The 21,498-nt window shown below is 33.8% G+C and overlaps 2 protein-coding genes across 5 annotated transcripts in view; both read right to left on the bottom strand.

The window, feature by feature from the left end:
* Positions 1-672: 672 nt before the first annotated feature.
* On the bottom strand, positions 673-9,332 carry LOC106113791 (uncharacterized). Of its 3 annotated transcripts, none has more exons than XM_013306754.1 (9): positions 8,097-9,332; positions 6,985-7,158; positions 4,146-6,706; positions 3,815-4,004; positions 3,631-3,702; positions 3,387-3,564; positions 3,032-3,269; positions 1,957-2,928; positions 673-1,863 (listed from the first exon to the last, which is right to left on the bottom strand). In XM_013306754.1, the coding sequence occupies exons 1-9, from the start codon at positions 8,201-8,203 to the stop codon at positions 1,196-1,198; spliced, it is 5,160 nt and encodes a 1,719-aa protein (XP_013162208.1). In that variant the 5' UTR covers positions 8,204-9,332; the 3' UTR covers positions 673-1,195. The 3 variants fall into 3 exon arrangements, with proteins under 3 accessions (XP_013162208.1, XP_013162209.1, XP_013162210.1); XM_013306755.1 differs by having other exon boundaries at positions 3,815-3,998; XM_013306756.1 differs by lacking the exon at positions 6,985-7,158 and having other exon boundaries at positions 674-1,863.
* Positions 9,333-10,471: 1,139 nt separating this feature from the next.
* The window catches only part of Ae2 (anion exchange protein Ae2), a 45,569-nt gene continuing 34,542 nt past the window's right edge, over positions 10,472-21,498 (bottom strand). The window contains exons 9-19 of one of the 2 annotated variants that reach the window (XM_013306785.1): positions 21,075-21,191; positions 19,662-20,385; positions 19,390-19,571; positions 17,406-17,635; positions 17,160-17,326; positions 16,877-17,025; positions 16,490-16,737; positions 15,994-16,208; positions 15,075-15,283; positions 13,936-14,106; positions 10,472-13,451 (exon numbers count right to left, since the gene is read on the bottom strand). In XM_013306785.1, the coding sequence (XP_013162239.1) occupies positions 13,380-13,451; positions 13,936-14,106; positions 15,075-15,283; positions 15,994-16,208; positions 16,490-16,737; positions 16,877-17,025; positions 17,160-17,326; positions 17,406-17,635; positions 19,390-19,571; positions 19,662-20,385; positions 21,075-21,191 (2,484 nt within the window). In that variant the 3' untranslated portion in view covers positions 10,472-13,379. The remainder of the gene's footprint in view (positions 13,452-13,935; positions 14,107-15,074; positions 15,284-15,993; positions 16,209-16,489; positions 16,738-16,876; positions 17,026-17,159; positions 17,327-17,405; positions 17,636-19,389; positions 19,572-19,661; positions 20,386-21,074; positions 21,192-21,498) is intronic. The other variant, XM_013306786.1, reaches the window with a different exon arrangement.

Here is a 21,498-nt window from a genome sequence, read left to right as displayed (position 1 = left end):
TACAACGATAATCGGTTCAACATTTAATGAATACATATATTGAAGCTTTTAATCTAAGACTAGAAATTAAATGCAAACACATCGATCTTAATCTAAAAACAACATTCATTGCAAGAATAAGAAACTGGTACACTTTGGTACTACTGACATTTATAGAGAAAGTATGGGACACGTAAGACAACAGTAATTCGCCGTAACATATATTACGCTTCTATTACATTATTAGGTAAAATCTACAAAATAATACAACCGAATTACCAAAGCACCAAAACAATTTTAACCTTAAATACAAAATACATATGTATAATTAAATTATATTGATATAATTAAAATTGCATTATACAAAAATAAGGAATGAACCGACATTACGACATTATCTCAAACAATATTGTGTGGCGGACAATTTGTATATTTTATACATTAAATACTGTGCATCAATGAGATCAAAATTAAACTTTCACTTATTTATAAAGGATGTGTGTTATTTTTAATACTTTATTTCCTCGAATATAAATCGATTATTATGTCATTAAAAATTAATAAAAATAATTCTCTCTTTAAAACTAATTAAAATAATATCTATCAAATCATAATAAACTAAACTTACTTACTTACTTACTATATAAACGTAAATAAATAAAAAATAAATAATAACTTTATCCATAATACAACTTACAATATACAGTGGAAAATATGAGATTTTAACTATTTTACAATAATTGGCAAATTAAAAAAAAATATTATTTCAAAATTTTAGCACATCGATAGTAAATAAAATACGATCAAATCGTTTTAAGCCATCATAATAGGCGCTAATAATAATTGCAAAGCTCATTACTATTTCATAATCTATCGATAACATTAAGAATTTGATACGAGTGGAGGTTTATAGACAGATGGGACTTAGAAAGCTATTCCTTAAGTTTAAACTTTAAGCCGTAGGAGAGAGTCTAATTTAAGTCATGATTATTTGATATATAAACATCGATGTAACACCAATTAATTTAAAATTCTAAATTTCTTGATATTGAAATAAGTTATGATAAATCGTAATTACCAATAAGATGTTAGTATTCATCTAATTTTCAAATAACTGTTGATTATATTCGTATAGACATTAATCTTATAATATACATAATATAGACACATATACACATAAAACAGCTACAAGACGAGGTAAAATAAGTAAATATATTTAATGGTCATCGTGGAATGCATGTTGATCGTCAGAATCATCTTTAGGCTCGTCTTTTGACCAGGTGCGTGACCGGTTCTTCAGAGGTCGCTCGGTGCGAGGTACAGCCTGTCTATTGTTGGCTTTCACTGGTTGCTTTGAAACTTTAGCTGTTCCATTTCCATCATTGGTTACTTTAGTGACAGCTTTAGCTTGGCTGGATTTAGTCGCTTTAGTGAGGGATCCACTCACCTTATGTACAGTCTGAGTTTTTGTTGCTGAAGGTCTGTTGTAAAGGGCAACAGCCTTGTCTGAGCGGTTCACGTGGTGCTCGCATTTCGGTACCGATACGGTGAAAGGAACAAGTCGGCTGGAAGGACCGGCCATCTCTCTGTGCATCTGAGCAGATGATCCCCTCAGCGGTGAGGTACAGAATATACGTGTCTCAGAATGGTGAATCTTCAATGAACCAGATTTCTCTTTCATCAGTTGGTTGTTAGGGCGCGGTTTTATCAGACCGCTCGTTTTCTTCGCAGGTTCATCGTGTTTCTGCTGTGCAGTGTTCGATGACGATGCAGCAGGCAAAGCTCTTGCGGTTGATGTACTGGGCATATTTTCAGAGCCATCGTGATGTCTATTTGAAATCGACGAATACTTATACGTCGGCAGCTTAGTTTGTGGGAGTGTACCTGTGTAGAAAATATTTATTGTTTTAAAATACATAATTAGTGTTAAAGACAATATGATTATCTTTATGAAGAATATGAAGAAAGGAAACTTACGTTCGCCAGGTTCTTTCTTAGTGCGAGACGATTTTGTGTACGTTGCATACATGTTGTTGTCATTAGCAGGTTCAGGTGCGGGATCAGCAGTCTTCGGGCGCGATGTTCCGGCCACATTGCTGCGTGACGACCATTTCCCTTTTGAGGAATCATTAGGGCTGGAGTTTCCCGAAGAATTATTTTGTGCAGCTGCTCCTTGAGAAGGAACTTTCTTGTCAGTTTTCGCATTTTTCTCCATTGATCTGGATCGCCTCTTGGGGGACAAGTTTTGACGAGGTACAGCGCCTCTAATATTATTATCACGTTCCTCAGTCAGTTTCTTCTTTAATATGTTGAACTTTGTCCTTTGCTCTTGGGCTTTAGTTGTGCGCACAGCTGATGTGCTGGTGGTAGGTGACTTTTTAGTTTCCACCGTTTTGTTGGCATTCAATTTGGATAGTGCCGTCGACTGTGGAATGGCCAGTTGAGGTCGGACGCTTCTCGGGTTTGAATAGATGTCTCTATTCCTCACCGGTCCAATGGGACTCAGAGCTTCTTGCGGACTAAGCAAACGCAACTTTCGTTTGACTTCGTAGGGCAAGTCTTTATACGCTTGAGTTCGAGTCAATCGCGGTGATGCGTATGCCAGAGCGATTTCACAGCAGTGTTGCCAGTAGTTGCCATAAACATACAGGATCGTTCGAGGTTCGAATCTCTGTTCATAAAGTGCGCCGCTGTCTCCTTGCTTCTCAATCAAGTCACCCAACAAAACGTATGTGCGGCAAAGTTCCTCTCCCGGCGCCCTTTCGATAGCACTCTTCATGCACTTCTCTAGTGAACGTTTGGCCGAGCTATGGGCATCGGCTGATAAAGGTGCCAACTCCCTCATTAGAATCTCGAGGTTGTTCGCAGCATATCTGATAGCAGTTTCCATCACACGGTAGCAGTGCCGCTCCAAGTTCTTAGTCCATTTTCTGCTTTGCAGCGCAGCCACTTGAAATAAAAATATGGCTTTAGTATATTTATTACTTTATCAGCAAAAAATTCCCACCATAGAGGAAACATATGACATACACATAAAAAAAACAACACATACTTGTAACACCTAATCCAAACACTATACCATGGAAGGTTTCAATTGAGATGTGTTCCAACAAAGCTCTGACACATTTCTCCACCAAGTAATCATTCATAGATGAAAATGCTTTCGTTGGCCACACAAGAGGGAAAAATCTTGTGATCCATTTCAGACATTTATGATATAGATCATCCAGCGAATACATCGATGAGAGATGGAAACTTTCAAGTATACCCGCAATACAAACTTCACAAGGCTGGAAGAGAACACACTTTATAATATGTTTTTTTTTTCATCTTCTTATAAAGGTGAAAAAAAAATAAAAGTTTAATAATTATTAATAAGTTTATTAATTATTATATCTGAAACTTACGCTATGGAAGTGATGACAATATTTTGTTTTCAGATAAAGCATTATTACTTCTTTCAGCCCTTCCAGGCGTAGCATATCGCTAAGTGTTACAAGTTCAACAATATTCATTGTACTTGGTATCACCGATATCCCGGAATAAATGTAGCAAAGAACGAATAAGAATACTTCTTGAGAGAATCTGGAAAACGAAAGGAATCATTTATTTGCTCCTATTTGTACATACAACAACTATTTATGTACTTACGGTGGCATAACAATAACATTGCCTGTGGCTTCAATCCGACTGCCACTTAAGATCCCAGCAAAATATTGACATCTTGAAAAAAATCATAAGTTATAATAAGTAAAACAAACATTATTTCACACTAAGAAAATTTTTGTAAGAAATTTGAAAGTATAAATTGAATGCGGTGTTATAAACCTCTTACCTAGATATTAAGATGCATTTATGTGCCTTGATTCGCCTTCCACTGCATTCAACAATAACATCAGGTGCTATTTCCTCAATAAACATCCTCAGTAAATCTTGTCCTAATGGTGATTGACAGGACGCCATCAATTCATACAATTTACCCAATTCCTCCGCGGATATAGATGTACAGGTTTCTGTCACTGAAACTTTTTTTTTTATTTTTTTAAATTCATTAAAAACAGTTATATAATATGTAATGTAATAGTATTCCTTGTTATATGGATGGAAATACTTTTAATCAAATTAAATTTAAAGGTGTTTTAAATTATATTTAGAAATAAGCTTACCAGTTGTTACAGCAACAGTTGTTTGTTCATTGGTTGCATATGGTGTCAGTTCATCCTCCCAATCACTACAAGCCACTGCGTTGTTGGAATAGTTAAGAGGTCCTTGGGATCCAGGCATACTCCTACTAATCAATTGATCTTTCAAATGAGGGAATAAACGATTCAAGCTCAATGCATTCTCAGAGTGGAAAGAGCTAACTATTTCTGTTGATCTATATGTAGACGTGTGACTAACGCGCCAGTTATTCTCTGGTATCGATCTAGTCATCCGTACATCCAATCCTTCACTTTTTCTTTGTAAGATCCGAGTAAAATCGGTTTTCATCGGAGGTTTGTCTAAATCGGAGAGCTTCACAAACAGGTCTGAATGATCCTGAACATTTTTCACTTCCTTGACAACACTTTCTGAAGCCATCTCGTCAGGATTGTAATTTGCCTCCGCCGAGGGCTCGGATTTTTGAACAAAAGCTGTTTGCTTTTCGGATTCCATTTGGTTATGTATAGCAACAATTTCAGAAATAGTCAAAGAAGTATCCTTGCACAACATCTCGCAACTTTCAAATGATGCTGTGCTTGTTTGTTCAATCAATGATTTTTCCTTCGTATTTTTCCTTGGGGGAAATAGAGATGAAAGTCTTGCAGGTATTTTCTTCAACTTTGATTTTTCTCCCAAATCAATAAACATTGAAAACATATTTTTTTTCTCTGACTGGGTTTCAACAGTTTTGGTGTCCTCGGTAGGGTTTGAATCAGGTAAACTGGAGAAATCAATGTAAAATGTATGACTAGATTTTTCTTGAGCCACTGGTATATTATCTATTGTTGAATTATTTTCATCATTGTTTATTTTTTCATCGTTGGTTGCCTTTTTCTCTTGTAATGGATGTGAAACATTTATTGAATTATGTGGGGTATCAGATGTTTTTCCAAAATCATTTGAAGCATCAAAATGTTGTTTAAAATCATTTGTAAGAGAAGAGGTATTTTTATGGTTTTCTTCAAGTGATTTCATTTCGACAATTTCATTTGAATCTGCTTTGGGTTGTGGCTTGGTATAATCATCAGTGCCATCACACAGACCATTTTTACCAGTCTCAATTTGACTGCTGGATGGTGTTTCGCTTAGAACCGGTAGAAGAGAGTCAGATTTCTCAATGTCTCTCTTTTTGTAATTGTCATAATATTTTAGATTTTCTTCAATTCCTATAGTCTCATCTTCATCCTGTAAGCTAGCAGCATCTATGAAACAGGAACCAGATTGAACTTGTATTTTTTGTACCAAGCTTTGGGAATTATTTTCCATAAAATCAGTGATTTTTGTCACAGTATTCTGATTGTTAGATTGTCTTTCTTCAGATATAAACTGCTCGCATATTGCCTTTTCGCCTATCTTTGGTGGAAATATCGATTCCCAAGATCCAGTTTCAGATGATACAGAGGATGATTCCAAATTAACGATCTCCTCATTTTGTCGTTGTTTTTCTTCTTTCGATGATTGAAGATCCATTGCTCGTACCGACGACCTCTCCTCAGTCTGTCGATACGCAACTTGTCCACTACTAGTTTCAGTAGATGTACTACTTAAAGACCCCTTGTCTGACTGGCCACTAGCATATTTATATTTTGACACATTGTTGTCATCGGTTGGATTTGACGAACTTAACATTTGCTTTAAGTCATCAGACGAAGAGTCTTGTATGGCACTTTCCGTTAAAGATAAATCAGTCAACGTGATATCACGATGACTACTTTGGCTTTCTAGTAGTCCATTCTCTACACCAGAATCTGATGGTGTAAACGTGCTATCCATTTTTGTAAAGGAATCTCCGATATTATTCAGAGGTTGGCAAATGGAAGAATATATTCCCGGTGGACAAGTGTAAGTCGCAGATAAATAATCTGATGATGAACTAGGTTCGTCAGTTATCAAACTGTCTGGCGTGTAAGATGGTTCTATTGTTTTATCAACCACTGATTCACCATTGCTCAGTGTTTTCAAATCATTGTTCAAATTATCGACCAATTCGTCAGTGGGTATACTACATTTTTTAAGAGAAAATGTTTCATCCAGTGTCTTTTTCACTACATTTTCGCTTTGATAATAAATATCTTCAAAGCGATTGGAATCAAAAGTATCACAACTGTTGGAATGTTGAATAGTTTTAGTTGTATGGCTAGATGTAAGAGCCAATGATGTAGGTTTGTTACGTGGTGAAAGTTGCTGCTTAATAGTTTCCTTTGCCTGGGCGTTGATCATAGATTGAAATGCATTTGATAAAGCATCTTGTTCTCCAATTTCTTGATCAAATGTATGTCCGTCTATTGGCACTAATGCATAATACTCTTTAGTCAATTCAGTGTTTGGGCTCAACGGATTTCCCTTCAATTCTTGTTCAGGAAAAGGACTAAGACATTTTGGTGTCAAAAATATTTCATTTTCATCTGGTAAATCGTCCTTGCTTAAATAATAAGCATCTTTTTTCTCAAATTGTAGATTTTCTTTTAGATATTGAAGAATTTCAGCTTCTTGATGTTTTATATTGCATTCAGTATAAACATCGCTGAAAATAAAATAAACACTTAACAACACTGCTTTGTACGCTTAACTACTCAATAATCTACAATAACAACAGGTTTAAGAGACAACAATAGCTTTTTTTGAAGAAACAGTAGAACAGCATGCTAGTTAGTAAGCAAAGATATCTTCTGTCTGCATGCATCTTCAGGTGGTGGGCTTTTGTAGTTAACGGTAAACTAGTCGGCTGAACTACTTGATATTTATCTCTAACTACTATATGTAAAGCAGTCAACTACAAAGCCAGATTGTTATTTTGCTTACCTTACAAATGAATAAATTTCATCAAAGATACGCTGGTTAACATTGACATGCAAAATCGTTTGCAGTGTGTTATAAAATGTATTAGTACGCGCTTTTAGTAAACATGTATGTGTGAGTAGTTTTTGTTTGCCACAACTTAGTTCAAGGTCTGAATAAATTGATTCATCAAATATTCTATAATAAAGAAAATTGGGTTAGTAAGTAATAAGATTAGTCATAAACACTGTTAGTAAAAACAAGTCTGAATGATCTCCAATTTGCACAACACAAAAGCTACAACTCCACTCCACACATTAAAGCATATAAGCTTTAATGTATAATTATAATTTAACTTCTTATTTTCATACATTCACTATACATACAAAACAATCTTCTCATTCAGCACTCATAGTCAGGCATCACACATTTTCTTCTTTCACTTTCCATTTCTCTATTAAACAATAGCTGTATTTCTTAAACTGCTGTATAAAAATGGTTGTAAACAATTTAAACTACTCCATGATAACATTTTCTACAAATATTGCTAAATTTGACCATAAAGTCTTAATTGCTGCCCTTGCTAATGCAAATAAATAAGATTTTGCATCTATTAAAATCCTAAAATTATCTTCCTGCATGATATGAAAGCAAGATATAAACAAAAGGAGTGAATGAATAAATGTACACCCTAGGAAATGTAGCAACACTAACAAGGGGACCCTAGATAAATAGGTGTACCCACCATAAAGGTCAAAGGGTCAGAGACATTTAATTCATTCAGAAGATGTTTCAGAATCTTGAAAATTTAGGGTGAAGAAATTACTAAGAGCAATACATAGAAACTGCAATTCAACAATTTCTGCAGTATAAAGAAAACTCTGCCAGATTTGTAGAAGAGTGAAAAGATGCAAGGAAATATAACATTGTTTCACTGGCAAGTCCTCTTCAGTTGAGACAAGGTTTAGAGATTCCAAAATTCCGAAGCTTCATTCCCACTCAAATCCACTTGGAAAAGCTGCCATATGTTGGCCATAAAAAGTTTCTCTCGGGTTCTTCTCTTCAACATGGACAATTTCCATGGCTACTTAGCTCCCTGTACCAAATTTAGGTCAAAGGGTAGCTATTGAACCTACCTCGCAACATCATCTTCAAGTTGCTTCTGCAGATAGTACTCCAATTCAGATGCTTCATCAGAAGCTGACGTCCTGCACGCCCAGATGGGCTTTAACCCTCTATCCATTATGCATATCAAGAATTGAGCAGTAAATCTTTAAATATACAACCAAAATAATGATCTGGACGTTTTGGAGTTTGTGTATACAGAGGACTGAACTACCATGAAATATTTTATAGGATAAAGCAACAAAAACCCAAATTTAAATATCAGAATAAGATTTACATTAAATTTGATGAATTGTGTAGATGAATAATATGTTAGTAGAAAAAAGAATCGACTGTATTGATTCTATTTCCTACAAAGATATACTTGTTACATATTCTAAATGTTTATCAAGTTGACTTATGTGTTGATGAAGCATAAGGTTTTAAAATATCTAAACCAGAGAATGCAATAATATTATTCACTTGTATAATTTATAAAATTCAAGTGAATTAAATTTCTCAACGCTAAACATTACCCTTTGATTAACTTAACTGACTATTACCCTTTGCAAATTGTAATCTCCAAAGCTTAGGGTGATATATTCCAGAAATAATTCTGCTAAAGATTTTAAGCAAATTTGCCTAATATCTAATAAGAATTTCTGAAGTTTTCATTTAACATATTGCTCCAAGTTAAAATCATCTAATGATTAAATTAAGAGAAGTGTATTATCACTTTCAATAATAGATATTAAAAAAATAAAACTAGGAAATTCTTTGCAATGGCCATTTTGTAAAACCTTGCTCACAGAATTTTATGAAGATGAATGAGCAAGATTTTCCTTGTAATAAAGATCTAAACTTGTACCAGTCCATCTATTTAACATCAGATCTCAAAATAGTTTAATTTAAAGGAATTGCTTAAAAATCGATATTTCATACAAGAGCAAAATGAGGCTGATTTTATTCGTAACGTGAAATCCGCGACAAATAATTGTATTGTTATTAAATCATTTTGCAAGATATTGCCGACAATATGTAACAAGTATTTGATATAAATCACTATTATCGAGATATTACGCGAAAACGAACACTTTGAGACGCAGAATTAAAAAAAAGACAGGAAAAATACAAGCTCGAAACGTAAATCCAAGGAAAGACGTGCCTAAGAAGAATCCATTAAGCGCAATTCCAAAATCCTATGTTTTTGATAGAAGTATAGTATATCAGTTACTAAATATGATTGATTAAAGTATAAATACAGAACAATAAATTACAATATACGTATAAATCGCTACGAAATTCACGGTACCACAATGATATTTAATACTGAACTCACGGATCGATCGCCGCTGGTTTCTATTCTTTAGCGCCGCCGCCGCCGCCCGCCGCCCGCAGCTCCCGTCATAAAGACGTAGAGAAGTCAGCCCCGTGACAGATGTAGTACCAGATATTGCGTATTGGCGTCCCTATCGCTTATCGCAGTACGCTTTTCATCTTTTCCTGGAGGCAGTATATTGCGCGCATGCGCAATTGTAGATTATCAGTACCATTTTCTTTTAACGAATATAATTTTTTCGATTTGTCGACTTCATAAAACATGTAAAATTCTAAAAGCTACTTTTATGTAAAGTTCATTAATTAGTATACTACTTACTAATTTATCTACACAACATTTTGTTCTCTTATCAACACAACATATGTTCTTTATTATTATTTATTTATTATAAAAAGCAATTTAACATTAGTGATAAATTAAGCCTCGTATTCCAAAGAGTATATAAAATCCATATAGTTGATTGTTCGCGGATGCGCTTTATAAATTCTTGTGTCATTTATTATTTTTATACTGTGTTGAAAGAGACATTGACATAAATTTATCGAACAAATGTCAAATGTCGCTATTAACTAATGTCACGAATCAACCGACTACAAAATTAAGTATTTCTGTGCGTTTTGATTTTATAAAAAACTATCTGCGATAACTAAAAATTGTGACCTATCATTTGCTAGATAATATAGGGGATATTTACCTTAAGGTTTTCTTTAATCACTTGAAAAAATATTGTATTACATTGATTCATTCAACTTTGACTCAAAACACAAATAGTACAGAAGCTCATCCTCCTCATCAAGATGGTGAGGATGGAATCGGTTACTATCATCGAAAGAATCCGGAAAGCTTATAAAGATACGTGATTCGCTGTTTATAGGAAAATTCATTGTCAACTACAATTGGTTCGATATTTATTTGTTAACAATATTGATAGATATTTTATGTTAGGAAATTCCCGAAACTTCAATATTTGAAATAAGGTAAACCAAATACCAAGTTGTATGTTGATAATAGTTGAGAAATCAAGTAAATTATAATGAAATAAAACAAGTCTATTAAACACATCGATTTATTATTAATAAACACTTAATAAATGTTGAAACTAACAACATACAGAGGATCATTTCATCCACTCCTTTGCAATAAACATGTTAAATCAATAAATAATCAAGGAACTTAGAATAAATTAAGGTATCTGTTTATAGCACAATAATTCATCTGACTTGGTAACTATTAACTAAACTAAACTGTACACTGATCACATTTTCAACAATGACTTTTTAATAAACTAAAAACAAATTTACAACTAATCAAAATAATATGTTCTTAATACTAAATATAACTTAATTTAAATGTTTGTACTGAAATTATAATACCATTGAATAAATTACAATGATATTTCATTATAGTGCCGGTAAAATATGCATTACCACTGTCAAAACACTGGAATAAATAGTATTTTTACTCACTTTTTTTTTCATGTAATAAAGATAAAAATATGTTTCAATATAAGAGTAATGGCAGTGGAATTTCACTGTAAAGAAACTTAAAATTTATTTGATATGTTTGTACCAAATTAATGACTTTTTTTTAATTACATGTCAAATATGTCTTGTATTGAAAAGTTCAAAAAGTATAGACCAACAAAGTTATCTGACCCTGCAAATCAAACTAAATTATGATAGCTCACTGGCGCCCCCCAGCCATTGTCAAAAAAGTGTCAAGATCCTTTGTGTACTATATACTATTAAATGTTTTCAGATAAAACGAATCACAATAGGAGTACTTTTCTTAACGGCTCAGATTATCATACTATAAATAGAGACAATGTTTTTTAATTGAAATATTGCAGTACGCTATGAGTAGTGACACTTGCATGACTAAAATTATCATCCTTCTCATACCCTTTAAAAAAAAAAACAGAGACAACAATATATTAAAAGAAGTGCGGCAATCGAAACCGGCATTTACATTAATAATAACATTGATTTGATTTCTATATCTAAAACAAAATTTTTACTCTAAAATTGCATTTTTATTTTTATTGTAATAAGATGGCAGCCTACGATTATTCTCAAAGTCACATCTATAATTTTAAATGGACAGATTAAAAATTTATATGATATTCCGAATGCACACAAAAATTATGACATATGAATATATTTTCAAGACTGTTAATTTATTTTTAGTAAAGGTGAATGTGAAAATTTAACATTAAGACGTTATTTGTTAATTTGGATGAATCAGTGGAGAAACTACTGTGGAATGTTTAAACTGTAATAATAATAAATGAAGTAACCAAACATTTAAATAGATTTTTGTTGAAAACATCAGAAAAAATATTTACAAGCTAAAGCACAAAAGTCACCTGAATTCTTAGTTAATTACGATAAATACAATGATTAATTGTTTTTTTTAGTCCAAAATTAAGTACTTAGACAAATATAAACAAGCAATAATGACTTATGTAGCTGGAAACAATCCGCGCAGTAGAACATAACATTTATCACTACTATTTACTGAGAGGTTGGAATAAGTTATTAATCTTTATGTATAACATTTCAATATCTACGTGGGAATTACCGAAAATCTTAGCATATTTATTTAACTAACGACAGAGTTATTAGAACAAGACTTAAACTATTGATACTAATCTCAATAGAAACTAAAATGTTCGTTTCGCCATCCGGAATGTGATTTGCAAACATTCGTGTAGCTCACTAACCTAACCTAACCTATTATTAACAACAAATACAGTTAAAATTAAATTAACTCAATAATACTATACAATAAATTAAGTACTTAAACAATATGTAGGCAAAAAAGAACTTTGGCAAAAATTAGACATTTTTAGGCCCTTTATCTCAATTGTTTTTAGTAACATTTTGTTGTATTATTGTGAAACAATATGAAAATTAAAGAATACTTAATATAAAAATGAATAAAATTAATTAAAACAAGTCGATATTATAAATTTCTTAGGTAGGTGCTACACAACGTGTTTGCGTGGACCTTAGGCAGCAGTCCACGTAATTGTGTTTGCATTTTTTGTAATTAAAAATAAATCGTACTGAAAATTAATAAATAACTCTTTGGCACCTAACCTTTGGCTCGTAATTTTATTACAGAGCGTATCTGTAAACGTAACTTTTTAAAACAAACCTTTCTGTGAAATATTCTGTAGGATTTAAAACAATTTTGATTAACAATTTAAATCAATTGAGCACATTCTCGGGTACGATTAACAATGTTTATAAACAAATTACTTCAAGTTAAAACATACATCACTATAATTCAATAACAATAATTTAGAAATAACCATAATTACGTATTTTTCATATATTAATCACACATTTACATTGATTTCTGCGACTCAATATAAATTTGTATGCAACTTGCAAGAAAAAAAAATGTTTCTCATGTCAAGTGTAATGGAACAGATTGAAGTGAATTCATATTAATTTTAGATACTACTACATAAACAGCTACATCTACGACTTATCTAATATTTGAATAATATCAATTTTGCGTATAGCCCTGTGTTTAACATGAGCTCATATTGTTCTCGCCATAAATATTGTCTCAACATACGTCCCGCGTCTTTATAATTTCTAATCTCAATATTGTTCTACGTAAAAAATTAAATGTAACAGAACGTCGTTAAACGTAAACAAATAGATAGATATATGAATTATCAAAATGAGACATTATCGAAATAAGGGTGTAAAATAATAGATTTTTAAAGAGCTTAAAGATCGGAAAGAATATCTTGTAGGAGATAAAGATCGACGAACCGTTACATTTTATTTTTCAAATCCCTAATAAAATATGTGTCATACTAATACAGTGTGTATCACCTGGCAGCATAGTGCCACAGGTAATGACTTTAAAATTATATGTTAATTAACTTTATCATCATTTCAAGTATACTTGACGTTAATACAAGTATACTTTTTGATAATATTTAGTTAGAAGCTGCTTAGCCCGGAAGGGGAGACTCCTCGTAGAAGTCTGGCTCGTCTTTGTCTATTTCTTTCTGGGCGCCGTCCAACTGCAAATGAGATATAAGGTGATCAATCACGTGACTATAGTCAAGGTTTCATTTAAATTTAGATATTTTTAGCGCTAATTTTAAAATAGAATATTTTGCATTCGTTGCCTTGTAATATGTTAGGTAATTGTCGCGCATGTTACCGTGTTACATTTGTATTCAACGCGTTATATTAGAAATAAAACCAATACATCAGAATTATTTTATAAATGTTAAGAAATGGCTAAAAGCATTAAAGCGATTAATGGGTAGAATCTTAGAATGAAAGGTCTTATTTAATATTAAACACCTTATGTCAATCATTCATCAATAATTAAGCATCATAAAGTTTTGTCTAAGGTTGGATATCTAGATAACTAAAACATAAAACTTCAACTCCGTCAGAAAGAAATCAATAACAAAAGATACCGTTTACACTTGTTTATACGTTCGATAGTAGATTGGGGATTGGATTTCCTATAATTGACATTATAACGTGACTTACAGCTCGGAGTTGCAGAGGAGTGAAGATGTAGGTTAGGGCCATTCGCAGCGGCACCATCATCACCAGGAAGAACGGCAGAGCCAGTGAATACTGAGAGCTCTTCACCAAGTACAGAAGACTAATGCCAGCGATCTGTATCAGTGTGAACAAGTGCATCTTCAAAGTCGGTACCTGAAATAATAAGATATGATATAAATACAAATTTCATATTAAAAAGAATCTTACTAATATAAAAGAAGCGAAATGTCTAGATGAATGGATGTTTGTTATAAGGTATCTTCAGAACGACTGAACGGATCTCGATGAAATTTGGTATACATATTAAGAACATATTCTGGAAGAACACATAGACTGCTAGTAATGTTTTTTTAACTCCACGCGGACTGAGTCGCGGGCGACTACAAGTACAGAAAAAATAATTAAGATAATCTTTGAAAGTCATGAATCGAGGTGACATTGTCCGAAATATCGTACGCTTCCAAAGCCGAAACGGTTGCACGATAATATAACTTTATTCCTATTTACCAAAGACAATGAGAGAGATACAAATTTTTATAGTTTATGGCTTATTTTGTATTAATTTAGCAAAAGACTGATTTGGAATTTAATAACATACTTTTTTGACCTTTATGTCTATGAAATATGTATATTTTATTATGTATTCAATCTCAGTAGAGTAAAATGCGCGGGCCGAGATAATGGCATGACTATTACACTGTTACGGTCTCTCTGATGCAATTCTTCACCCACTCACTGTTCAATTTACTGCAAATAGCGACGGAAACAGTCCGGACTTAGATACTGTAAATGTTTTCCATAAAAGGATGGAAAAATATTTTTACAAGGAAATGTTATTTACATCACAATTGTGGTCATGTTTAACGAAGTTCAATTCAAAGAAACGGTATCGAACAGTTCTTATAAATAGAACTTCGTCACATTATAATCACATTAGGCGTTGGTTTTATAATAATTGCTAAGGTTTTTTTTTTTAAATCCCGTTGACTGTAGGGTTATTTTCACAGGATATTCCATTTTTGAAATATGCAGTGACATTCGATATGTATTTTTCCGCGGAACGTTAATAGTCAGTTATCAATTAATTTGATTTTTAAATTTGTTAAGCAAATTAAACTTACACGTCGGACGTATGGTACTTGAGGGTGATGCTTAACGGGCTTGAACAACAAGATGCATCGATCCCAGAACTGAATGCCGCCGAGAGCAGAGATACCCATGTAGAGGAACACGCCAAAGAGTACAGCCATTGGTACCAAACGCAACCAACCGGAGGCTAACACAGATACGCCACACAGTACCGCAACCAGCAATCCAGTCAAACGTTGTTCTAGAAAAAAAAAGACACGAACGATAACATTACAGTCTTGATATTGCTGCTTTATTTCTAAATATATTCAATATATGTTTACTATGGACCAAATAAAGATTTGATATTGATAAGTCTCTGTTGTGTTTAATAAAATATTAGCAATGATATGAAGATACAAAAATGATAACAAAGAACAGAAAGGAAAATTTAATCAGAAATATATTGAGTTTTATGTCAATACTATTAAAGGAATAATAAATGAAAATATAACATATCGAAACATGAGACAATAGATAAATATATAGAGAACGGACTGTTACTAAGGGGCGTTAGTAACTTTCATATGTACCTCACATATTTCAATTGTTGTTCAATTGAGATAATACTCTAATCTGCTGAATCATATATGATATCAATTATTACAGTACGACCGGTTTTAACGAAAATAATTATATTTTTTTAGGATATCTTCCGTCTCATCTAACTTTTACAAATATGCACACTGTATGCTTTTAAAGGACAGAAGTTTTCTGTTTATTTAATATTAAGACCTCATCCAACCCAAGGTATTTATTATTCTGACAAATAAACAGTCTACTATTATGAAGTAAAACCAACTCAAAACTTGTTTTGACCATATATCTACCAACAGGTAGCATCTCTCATAAAACTGTAAGAGCTAGAATGTTAGATTTTATTGATTGTATGTGTATTTATTTTATGGGTACCTTTAACTTCGACAATGTAGGGCTTGTCTCCGGGCGCATGTGTGGTGGACATGACGGTGAGCGCGGCCACGTGGCTAACAGAGCGGACAGTAGCGACGCATTGCCACGGCGCTCCGAACAGACCGCACACAGCATTCACCACCGACATTATCACGATATCCATGTGGAAACCGCTACCCTTCTTCAAGCGACGCTCCGGTTTGTCAATGATCAACCTAATACAAGACTTAAGTTATAACACGACGCACTTTACTTAAAAACACAACAATAATAAATTCGCAAATAATCGCAAGCAAATCGCTCGGCTTCAATATTTCGCTAAAATTGACATCGCTACGCTTGAGATTTATAACAAAGTTAATGTATTATGAGTATACTCATAGAAAACATATAAATGTTTAATTACAGGAGATGAGTTTCATTAAAATTATTAAAAACGTTCTGAATAAACTCATATTCCTGTTTTGAATATGCGCATCAGTAAATAAAAGCTTACTCGGCAATATGCGTTTCCATGAACACGATAATGTAAACCATAAGGGCAGGTAAAGCCATGGCAAAGGCTGCCCAGATGGGGATCGTTTCCAGGCCAGGGTTGAGGGGTACGAGCCACGACCGGTCCGCAGTTGGACTGAGTCCCTCAGGTACTTGCAACTTCTCCGTCCACACCGGCACCAATACCGACACACCGACCATCAGGACGATTGCAATTGGCACGCCGAAGTCTCCCAATGCACGACGAGCCTACAGTTGATAGATAATCAGTTTTAAAATTACAAATTATGAAAACTCGAAGTTAAATTCTAGAACTGTCGAAATTATAGCCCCTTCTACGTCTATCGATATAATTTCGTTTATAAGTGTGAAAATTGTGACAACTTACACTGCGACCGAGGAATTTTCCGTTGCGGAAGATACGAAGGTAGTAGGCGATGATGAAGGTAGAAAGAGTGAGCATAGTACAGAAGAGAGCGGTGTTAGGTTGAGGCGTAATCTTGATGTGTTGCGGTGCCGCTGGCAGGGTTGCATTATCTGCGGATATTACATTCAATAAATATGATAAAATATGACAGGCGATAAAGTCATATTGTACTTAGAACAACTTTTCAGTATTATCACTATACCAGTAAAATTTTTGCATTGCAAATTAGAGATCAATTACATACTATTAAGGGTATTGTTCCCAATAGTTGGTAGTTCCGTAGTAGTGTTGGCACTGTGTTGGCAGTAGTCATAACCGAGGGGATGCGCTCGGTACAAGCTGATCAAGTTTGTGATTGGCTCCGAGATGAAGATCAGGGATATCAGGAATGCAAATATGTCCTCTGTGAATCTATGAAAATTTAAAAATTCAAATTAACAACACTTGATTGACACACCTAGAATTTATATACCTAAAATTAAAAGCATACCTAGTAATCTTCTTAACAGCCACGCTACCTTCAACGGAAGCCACGCAAATAGCAATAACTATCATCCAGATGCCGCAGTACATTCTAGCAGCTAGAAACTCGAACCCGTAGGATCGGCAGAACGTCGCCAGTGATTCGTCAAGTAGTAGCAAAGGACCAGTAGCTCCGGTGATCATCATTGGTTGGCCAGCCAGCAAAGCGAATAATACTCCACCAGCGCACGTGAAAACCTGTATTGATTAGTACTTTTGAGACCAAAACCATCATCAATAAAATAATTATTGACTATTAATGATATGTTTTAGAAATATTTGTATGATATGATGAATTCCATTAAAAGCGAAATCAATTGATTTCTAGACAACTATTTGTGTATCAAAAAATGTTAAAATGACAAAGTACCGTCTGATTTTTTTAATTCTAAAATACAACTTGGTATTAATACGATAGTTTAACCATGATGTTGAGTTTGTTATTACAATAATCTTTAATGTTAGAAACATAGCATAATAGATATGTTGTGAATTACGTATCCAACTTATATATTATGCAATTAAAGTAGCAATACTGAGTACTATTTTTATATTCTAGGTCATAATAATGAAATAATATCAAATGTCAGCCGCGTCCAGCGGTTACAAGCAGTCCGTATATTTTGGTCATTATTATATATTCATTATTTTACTATTAAAGTAAATTTTCAAAGAGAAATATGGCAGGTGATTTTAATTTTATTTTCACACGAAAGATAAAATGAGAATTTTATTACAAAATCGTAGCTTACATTAGAGATTAGGATATTTTAAATCCTAATCAACCTGCCTTTGTCCCCACTGAAGGAACAACAATTTGACAGATGGCAAATGACAGCCCACTCTCGACTCTAGCGCCATCTACCTAGAGCTTTGTTTTTTTTCTCGTAGTAAATTAAGTAAAGATTTTCTTTTGCATATTATAGTATTTGAAAATAACATTTCAAGATGATAGAGGTAATTGAATTTCAACGTTATCGTGAAACATAAAGACTCATATTAATATTAAAACCTTGTAGAGTAAAGGTGCAACTTTCCGTGTCCATTTGAGGTTGACAATTCCATGTCACGGTCAAATATAAAATAAAGGGGGCGGACCGTGAACGTTTACAAGTCATACATGAGTCATTATTACGTATCAACAAATAATACACGTTAATAATTTAATTAATTATTTATGTTCATTATTAAAAGCAGCCGAAAATGTGAAATAGAGTGAGATGTTCCAGGACTACGCCCATTGGAACTGTAATCTCTGCCTACTACTCTGGGTCAAGGCCGTGATCATGTTGTTGTTCTTTAATTACTAGTACAAAAAAAATATATATATAAAAAACAAATAAAAAGGTTTAACATACTATCAAAATGTCCAAAATCATCAGACATCATCAGATCATTTCAAAATTTAGTCGTCGTACATAAACATCTTGTTTCACTAAAGAATGAATATTTGGAACTTTAGTACTTGTTCATATTTACTTATAATTTCAACCTCATGTTTCTGTTTTGTGTCTTGAATAAATAAATAGAAACCGAGCAATGGTATTATTTAACATCTGTGTGTATGTATTTATGTTTAATATCACAGGGCGCAACGGATGCTCAGCAATCAACAACAACAACAGACAAGTCGGTACAGAATTTGTTATATTTATGGAGATGTTGGAGATAAATGTTTGTTTCTAATTAATAAATTGGTGAATATAATTGTTTGATAAATTTCGTTATTTAATTATAAAAAACATTGTATACAACTCAAAAGAGTAAGTTTGAATCGTGATAAGAATTTAAAAATTAAGTTACAGGTGAAAATCTTTGTATTGTAAATCTTTTTGACATCTAACAATTTCGATAAACATCGGTTGCTCTATTTGTTTCCTTTATGTAGATTTAAAACCACAATGTTTTGTTTTTATTTATATACAATTGTAAATACTTTACATAAAACTTACCAAAGTTTCGGATATTCCGATTTTTCCGTTAGTCTTTTCGGCGAGTAAACCACCGAAAGTGATGGCCGACGATAGTGCAGCAAAGTACATGAATATTGTGGCCGCAGCACATTGTCCGTTCAACGCATCTCGGAAATCAGACAAGTAATATGGATAGCGCCGTTTAATATCTCGAATCACACCTGTATACAAAAAAATATAATGAGGTTCATAAAGTTAAAATATGAAATTGTATTTGAGTTATGTTTAAGTGACGTTAATCTTTATCTTACCCCCGAAAATACGACCAGTCTTAGAAAGTGGATCTTCGTATTCCTTTTCCTGCTTTTCTCCAGCTTCCATCGTAATCAGAGTTTGCTTTTCAACGGAGGGAGGCGAGGCCGCTTCGGCGGCGGCTTTCTTACGTTCCAATGCATCACGCTTGCGCCGCCTTATCATTTCACTTTTAGCTCGTAGTTCCTCGAAAGGCAACAGAGCCTGCCTTTCCCAGTCACCAGGTGGCAGCACAATAGAATCATCTAAGAATTCATTGATAGCTGACAGGAGTTCGCGACGATCATCAGCTTTGTAGGCGATGGAATGGAACGACGGATTCGACATCAATGTTGAAATAGAACGACCAACTTCATGGTAGTCAAGGTCGGCAGCAGTCGGACCTAACAGGATGAACATGAATCGAACGGGCACTGGGACTTCGGTGATTGAAGGCATCAAAATTCCTTGCGCAAGACGGACGAACGCGATGGTTGGTTGGTCCAGGAAGCCTACAGCGCCGACGAGAACTGTGGTCGCTTCAGCATCTTCGGGAATACGTTTCATGATGGAATCATTATGTCCACGTCGCAGTTCATCCTGGGAACCGTCTACTCCTGCGGCTACATATTCTATCTCACGTTGATCGAGGCCCGGAGCGGATGTCTTCTTACGTGTCTCGGCACGTTCATGAAGAGGTAAGGCGTAAGAACTTCTACGCCCAAAACGTCGTTCCGACAGGCTCTATATCAATAATACAAATTAAAAAAAAACAAATAGCTTCTGATATCTGGCTGATGTAAAATAATGAGTAACATTTTTAATGTATAACTAATAACTTGTTGTGAGAACAAAAACTTTTTTGAATACTTTTTGCGATAAATCATGTTTGTCAATGAAAAGCAAACACTGCAATAAATAAACGTCTTCCAGGGAAACCTAAAGTTTCTTTCAATTGCAAAAACATCACACGTAATACAATTTATAACAACCTAAAAACAGCAAACAAAGAAAAAAACAAATGATACGAACATGACGGAAGGTGTAATATTTTAAAATAATTGCTACATAACTTACAATGGATGAATTATGACAAGAATTAGTCACTAACTCTACGACGATAAAAATACATTTAAACTAACTTATTGTATCTCAACATGGCAGGCAAGGAGGTTGTTAAAAAAATGACGGTGAATTCTTTTCTAGGATAAGATTTGTCAAATCACTGAACTGAATATGCAAATTCATGCAAAAGTCACGTTCAGGGATCTGAGGAATCGAAATGTATTCAACGATACTGAAAAATGAATACTCTTTCTGACATAAACGAGAGAATACGTGTTTGATGGGGATTTGATGGACACGCATGTGCAATACATAGTGCGTGTATGATCGGTGACAGGCAAAGAGCGCACGCGCATTGAATTCCGTACAAGAATGTGGGCGCTGTGTCGGCGACAGGTGCCGGCGGGGGAGCAATGCGTGCAGCGAATTCGCGCGCCGTTCGCACCACCACCATGCCCCATACCAGGGTCCTCCAGCCACAGCGACTGCACAACATTGCATCTTAACCTCTATACGCCTATGATCATAGCACACGCATCAGTTTTCACTCAAAGGATAGAGATTTTATAAAGCACGACGCAAGCATTTGTTTTTAATTTATTTCAGCTCCAAAAAATCGCACTATCAAAGTATTTTATATAGTACTAGATATTTAAGGAATTTCTTTAATTTAATAACAGGGGTGTGACAAAAACTGATAGCTAAACATACTTAAATGTGTACTAAGATAAAATAATTCCATTATAAAATAGGGTAATTATTGATAATCTTGTCAAAAGATAAGATTGGCTA

Source organism: Papilio xuthus, unplaced genomic scaffold (genome assembly GCF_000836235.2).
Source record: "Papilio xuthus unplaced genomic scaffold, Pxut_1.1 DF828177.1, whole genome shotgun sequence".
Lineage (NCBI taxonomy): Eukaryota > Metazoa > Arthropoda > Insecta > Lepidoptera > Papilionidae > Papilio > Papilio xuthus.
This window is presented reverse-complemented; position numbering and strand designations above follow the sequence as displayed.

Coding starts and splice junctions, on each gene's coding strand:
- LOC106113791 (XM_013306754.1), bottom strand. CDS start 8,203: ATGGATAGAGGGTTAAAGCCCATCTGGGCGTGCAGGACGTCAGCTTCT. Junction 4,005..4,145: donor AACTGTTGCTGTAACAACTG/GTAAGCTTATTT, acceptor TAAAAAAAAAAG/TTTCAGTGACAGAAACCTGT. Junction 2,929..3,031: donor GTTTGGATTAGGTGTTACAA/GTATGTGTTGTT, acceptor TTTTATTTCAAG/TGGCTGCGCTGCAAAGCAGA.